Source organism: Phocoena sinus, chromosome X, assembly GCF_008692025.1.
Source record: "Phocoena sinus isolate mPhoSin1 chromosome X, mPhoSin1.pri, whole genome shotgun sequence".
In the NCBI taxonomy this organism is placed as follows: domain Eukaryota; kingdom Metazoa; phylum Chordata; class Mammalia; order Artiodactyla; family Phocoenidae; genus Phocoena; species Phocoena sinus.
This window is the reverse complement of record NC_045784.1, coordinates 76,918,179-76,924,743: the sequence shown is the minus strand read 5'-3', so window position 1 is coordinate 76,924,743 and position 6,565 is coordinate 76,918,179. Positions and strand designations below refer to the sequence as shown.

Here is a 6,565-nt window from a genome sequence, read left to right as displayed (position 1 = left end):
ATGAAAAGTACAAGATTGAACAACTACCCAGGTGTTTGTGTTTAAATAGAGATTACCTTTCCTTTATATTTTCCCCCTGCTTATATTTATATTTTCCACCTGAATTTACAGAGTTCTTTTGACTGATTTGCAGGGTCCTAACATGTATGTTTTATCTGTACTTAGCCACATTTTAATTAATCCTTTTCTTATACTGACTAGCTTTTTGAAAACAGTAATAATTTAAATTCTTAAATAATTTCCCAAAATGTATTAAATGTTTATACTTGTGGATTTTTACCTTCTAGAAATCTTTTGCGATTTATTCTGAATCAAAGCATTTGTAAAGGTCTTAACACTGACACTTCAGGTTTATAAATTTAAATGAAAACTGGCAATGGGGGAAAAGGAATAGAGAATACATATGGTAAATAATTACCAGTGTAAGTATTTTAAATTTTATTTGAAGTTGCTTCGTTTTCATATATCTTAATGATCACAATGATGTAAAGCAAGTAGACTCATAAAATATGAAAAATTATATCCTGTTAGTTTTTTCTTTTGTATTTAAATGAAGAATATATCAGTAACTTTTCAAATTTTAGATACATATATATCAATATGATGTGCATTTTTATTTTTCTAGTAGATTTAAGCTTTTACATGCTCTAGATATTTTTTATCAAGCTCCTATAACTCATACTGTTTTTAAGCAAGGATGCTCATCACAGCATTGTTTACAAATGTAGAAACACTGAAAAGCATGTAAAGCTCATTCAATAATGAACTACTTAAGGTAAGTTATAGTACATCCACCCAATGGAATACTATGCAGTCACTAATTGATGATACAGATTGGTATTTATTGATATGAAAAGATGATTATGTTTTAGTTTAAAATAAAAAAACCCAGTACATATAGTATGTTTTCTTTTTTTTTTTTTGTAAAACAGTGTGTGTATACATAGGGGAAAAGGCATGAAAGTATATGCATACACTTAAAATATTAATGCACACACAAAATACTAATAGTGGTTATCTCTGAACTCTGGGAATTTTAATTCCTTCTTTATAAGTTTCTGCATTGTTGTACATTATTTTACAAGAAGCATGTATTATGTTTATAATCGATAAAAACAGTAATTTCCATTTGAAAATATTTGATAATGAATATACAAGTCATTTGTAGATAAACAATTACATAGAAACAGGTTATTCTCATTATTTTATGGGCAAATAGCCAACAAAAGTGTTAATAAAATTATATATTTATATTGTATTATGTATGAAACCAAAGATTTCTATATAAATAAAAACCAACTGAGATTAGAGTTAAAACATTTTCTTACTGTTGGATCTGTGGTATGAGTGAATCCTATTTTTAAAAAGTAATTATTTCAATTTTACATAAATTAGGTATTTATCTCTCTAATCCCAAAATCGATTCGAACTGGCATATATTAAAAGAAAGGCAATCCAAAGAAAATATGAAAGCAAGTGTAATATGGATGGAAGGTAGATGGATATGGAGAAGAGGGAACTAAAAGTGAAACACAGAAAGTCCATAGTATAGAAATTACAGGCTAAATAATGTAATTGCAATATAGAACAGAACATTTTGTCACAACTTTCAAGCAGCTAGACAAAAAGAAAACAAAAAGAAAACAATTAAGAGCTCTCATGTGATAGATGGAGGCATGTGACTTAATCAAGAGAGATGACCTTTTCCTTAACTTTGAAACATCTGTGAATATTACCTTATTGATATATTCAACAATTTATAAGAGATAATGACAAGTTTAATAGAAGATGTTATTCAAAGTAGTTTTCCACATCATTACAGGATTGTTTACCTTCTATATTGACACAACAGAGGCTGAAGTTAATCCTAAAGTTATTTATAGACAAAGGCAATTCAGTGCTGTTATTCACCTTTCTTGTTGATTAAACATGATCCATGTATACCTACTAAGGAGTTTAGAAAAATGAGTGATAAGAATGCTCCTTAGGGCTTCCCTGGTGGTGCAGTGGTTGAGAGTCCGCCTGCTGATGCAGGGGACACGGGTTCATGCTCCAGTCCGGGAAGATCCCACATGCCTCGGAGCGGCTGGGCCCATGAGCCATGGCCGCTGAGCCTGCCCGTCCGGAGCCTGTGCTCCACAACGGGAGAGGCCACAACAGTGAGAGGCCTGCATACCGCAAAAAAAAAAAAAAAAAAGAATGCTCCTTAGACTGTCTTCAAATATCAAAGCTTTCAGAAAAGGTTTTTAAGATGAAACTTAGAATTTAAATAATCAATGTTTAAAGTATTAATTTTCTAAGGTATTGATTGAGGAACTACCAATATGCTTCTTTCTCTGGGCATGAAGTTAATAACGAAAACTCTCAAAACTTAGTCAAAGTCACTATCAAGTCTGTGGTATGCCCACAATATATTAAAAAGGAAAAAATATATAAATAAATAAAAGGAAGAAAGAAAGCTCATATCTTTTAAAAGGAATATTCATTTTAAATAATAATTTAAAGTGAACCTATACACAAATATTAACTGGATCATATACGCTTTCCCCTGCTCTACTGATTTCTCAAAAAGCAAGTTAGAAATTTTCACTGTGATAGACTCAGAAGTAAGGACCATCTCGAGAATACTTTCATAGGAGAAAATTAATTTAGTAGTATTAGTGAAATAAGGAAGGAAATATACTCCATTACCTCACTTGACTGATTTAGCAAAAAAGCATGTGGAGGAATAAATTTTATTCTACATATTCCTAAGGCTATTATATCGAAAAATAGTACAAAATGACAGTTTTACAATTAGAAATTATGTTCTTCACTAAAATGAACAAGGTTTTCTAGTTTCACTTTTTTTCAAAAGAAAGTATTCACTTAAAAAAAGCTGTGAATTCACATAAAATAACCTCTTATCACAAAGTAGCCCAAACTAAGTAGGCACCAGCTTAAGGCTGAAACAAATTGAGCATTCTTATTCTCACCACCTGCGCCTGGCCTGGCCCAGCGTGACATGCAGAGGCTTGGAGCCCACTATGCGACCATTCATCTCATCTACTGCTTTGGTAGCCTCTTCAAAAGAGGAGAAGCAGACAACACCAAACCCTTTGCCTTGCCCCACTTCCACCATCACTTTGGCCCGGCTAATTGATCCAAAGGAAGAAAATTCCTCCTTCAGTTTTTCATCATCGATGGTCTCGTCTAGGTTCTTAATATAGATAGGCACCCCTGGAGGCCGACTTTTTTCTTTTAATCTCAGCCGCTCAAATCTTCGCCTTAACTCAGCCAGGCGTTCAATTTTCTTCTGTGCTCGCCCTACATAGAGGACTTTCCCATCGATGGACTTTCCATGCAGGTCTAACACAGCCTTTTGGGCAGCCTCGTGTGTCTCGTATCTCACAAATCCAAAGCCTTTCGATTTCCCACTGGCATCTCTTATTACCTTAACACTCTCAGTTGGCCCGTATTCACTGAAAAGTTCCTTCAGTTTGTCGTCATCCATGTCATCTCCAAAGTTTTTAACGAAAACATTGGTGAAAGTCGCTCTATCCCTAGTTCTAACTTCAGCTGCCCGCTCTTCCGGAAATTTGAATCGGCCAACGTACACCTGGCGGTTGTTGAGCCGCACTCCATTCATGTGCCAGATGGCCCTATTGGCAGCGGCCAGGCTGTCAAAGTGCACATAGGCATAACCCTTAGAGCCGTTGTCATCGCATACTACCTTGCAGGAGAGAATGCTCCCAAAAGCAGAAAACAGATAAAAAAGGGCCCTATTGTCTATGGATTTGTCCAGGTTTTTGATGAATATATTTCCAACTCCAGACTTTCTTAAGCGGTCATCTGGCTGAGACCACATTAGGCGGAAAGGTTTGCCGTTAATCAAATCAAAATTCATGGTGTTCAAGGCCCACTCAGCATCCGCAGGAAAGCGGAAGTTAACATAACCATAGCCCAGGGGGCTGCGGGTCACCGGGTCACGGCAGATTCGGGTGAAGCGAAGAGGGCCAGCAGGCCTGAACTTTTTATATAACATGTCCTCGGTGACATCTGGGTCCAAGTCACCCACATACAGGGCAGCCTTGAGGTACTTCTTTTTCTTGCCAGCAGGATTAGGCTCCCCACTCCCCATCTCTCTGAACACAGGGAGGAGGCTTTCTTGGGAGAGAAAAAGAGGTTGCTTTCTCTAAGCTATGGGCCAAGCAGCTGTTCACAAACAGAAAAAAAGCCAAGGCGAAGGAAGCTAAAAGCAGACTCAGAATCACTGTTGAGGCTGAGAAAATGAAGTTCAGAAACAGCTGGTCAGCAGGCTCAGAACAAATGCATCAGACAAAAAAGCACCCCAATGACGAATCCGTTCTCCCTAAGGTGGCTTAGAATTTCCACCCATTCAGATCTAAAATCAGTTTCAAAAGCCAGTAGCAGGAAAGAAATGTCCCTTTCCCCGTTAAATTGTAAGAAATCATCAAGCAGCTGGCTGGCTCCCCACACCTAGCCTTGCCGACAGAGGCCTCACGACCCGTTTTCTGCATAAATATAGGCCTCAAGCTCGTGTGGGCTTAAAATGATATCAACAAGGGCAGGAGCCGAACATGTATTCCTCCGCCGGCTGCCTGGCCGGTCTCAGGCGGGCTCGCGCTCACTAAGGCCGCGCTACACACACTCAGCGTCAGCGAAAGGGCAGACTGGACACTTGGTGCGCTGCGGCCGGGCAGGCAGCCTGCAGGCGGCGGATCGGACAGAGAGACAGACAGACAGACACACGCGCGGGGGACCGGAGACCGCCCAGATACCCAAGATGCCCACTGGGTACGGACCGAGTGACGCGCAGAGATTTCGGCAGCCTGAGACTCGCGGCGGGTCCGGAGGGACTGACTGGCAGACGCGCACTGGGTCAGCTCAGACGCGAGGAGGTTCCGGACAGATGCGGGGCGGAGTCAGGAAAGAAGGGCAGATGCGCGGCGGGCGGGCAGAGCGCAGACCGATGGACAGGGATTGCGCCCTGCAGGACACACCGACCCAGGGACTAAAAGCTTCTAGCTGTGGTAGGGCGAGCGGGCGGGGCGCAAGGAAACCCGGAACCGTGCTAAGTAACTTCCCGCTTGCTGTGTGCCAAGATGTTAAAAAAAAAAAGAAAGAAAGAAAAAAAGAGAAAAGAACGAACGAAAGAAAAAGATTTAAATGGTTTCTAGATTTTTCATTTCTTATTTTTGAAATTTTATTTATTATTTTAAAATATTACCTTTAGGCTACTGACCCCAAAATCAAAGGAGGTGAAGACCTAGGCGGAAGGGACTCTCATAATTTTTTTGTTTTTTTAAACGAATTCCCTAAATCGTTTCGAAATAGCATATAGGTTGCATACTTTCCTGAGTGCATTGGAAAGTCAGTTGACAGCTGTACTGGACTCCCAGTCCAGTGCTAAATGATCACAGGGTCAAATAAAACACAGGCCCATGTTGTAGTTGGCCTTTATTTTTACTCCATTGAACTTCAAAATAATGGTAGCATTATCCCCAGGTAATAGGCAGAGTTCTTTTCGCTGCTCCAGTAATACTAAGGTTTTAATGATTGGAGAGCCATAAAATGACTTTTAATGATACTTAGTGCCAGAAAACGTTGAAGATGTGCTGCCTCCATAATCACAAATTGCAAAATCTTAGTTAAAGAGTAAAAGCTGCAGAATCAATGCAAAATATATAATGTTTGAAGATGAAATAAACACGTTAAGATATAGGCACTTTACACAATTAATTGCTAATTTCAACTTGAATTGTCAACTTTAAACCATTGCAGGGAACAATGCTATAAGATTAGACACAGCTCAGAGGTTTCCCAAGATCTCTCTTTAGAGTTTGTGGTAAACTGTTTTGAAAAGGAATGTTACCCCGTCTTCGGAAAATCATCAGTGTCTGTAACACATAACTCAACCAGCCCCTTCCACAAGCCCTCCCCTCAAAAAGAAAATCCGAACAAAACATATGTCAGTACTGTTAGGCTGGAAAAGATCCTGGCAAAAAAGGAATGCAAGAGAAGGACATCACCCCAAAGGGTGTTGTCTTAAATTCTTAGAATAACAGGCTAGATTCATGTGTTGCTTTATTTTCTACAGTTTCTATTAGACGGTAGAGTTGACTAGAGATGACAATTTGCCCTCATTATTTACTCAATGATTTTGTAATTTTCTCCTCAAGGGTTCTTGCTTAGCTAAGACATGGAGACTATGTGAGAAAAAGCAAATACAAATTAAAAAATGTTATAGAGATAGACTAATAGAAACTGGTCTTAAAATATCACCACATTGACCAATATGTAGAAACACTTGTGAACATGTGCTTACTTTATTGTACTTTGAACATATACTTTATAAACATCTTTCCTCATAAACTTAATTGACAATGGGCCAGAACTTTTGTTTTTATTTTTCTGATATAAAAGTATTACTTTACTGAAAATGCTATATTAAAATAACAACATAAATCCAAGAGAATAATTACCACAATATTATCACTAAATCAAATTAATATTTTATTTATGTAACCACCTAAATGCTGTCCATATTCCAATTCATTTGTAT

At 38.2% G+C, this 6,565-nt stretch overlaps 1 protein-coding gene across 1 annotated transcript; it reads right to left on the bottom strand.

The window, feature by feature from the left end:
* Window positions 1–821: 821 nt before the first annotated feature.
* PABPC5 (poly(A) binding protein cytoplasmic 5) lies at window positions 822–4,886 on the bottom strand. Its single transcript, XM_032618727.1, has 2 exons — window positions 4,806–4,886; window positions 822–4,261 (listed from the first exon to the last, which is right to left on the bottom strand). The coding sequence occupies exon 2, from the start codon at window positions 4,118–4,120 to the stop codon at window positions 2,972–2,974; it is 1,149 nt and encodes a 382-aa protein (XP_032474618.1). The 5' UTR covers window positions 4,121–4,261; window positions 4,806–4,886; the 3' UTR covers window positions 822–2,971.
* Between the last annotated feature and the right edge of the window lie 1,679 nt (window positions 4,887–6,565).

Excerpts from the sequence above, each read along its gene's own strand:
- PABPC5 (XM_032618727.1), bottom strand. The coding sequence starts at position 4,120 with ATGGGGAGTGGGGAGCCTAATCCTGCTGGCAAGAAAAAGAAGTACCTC.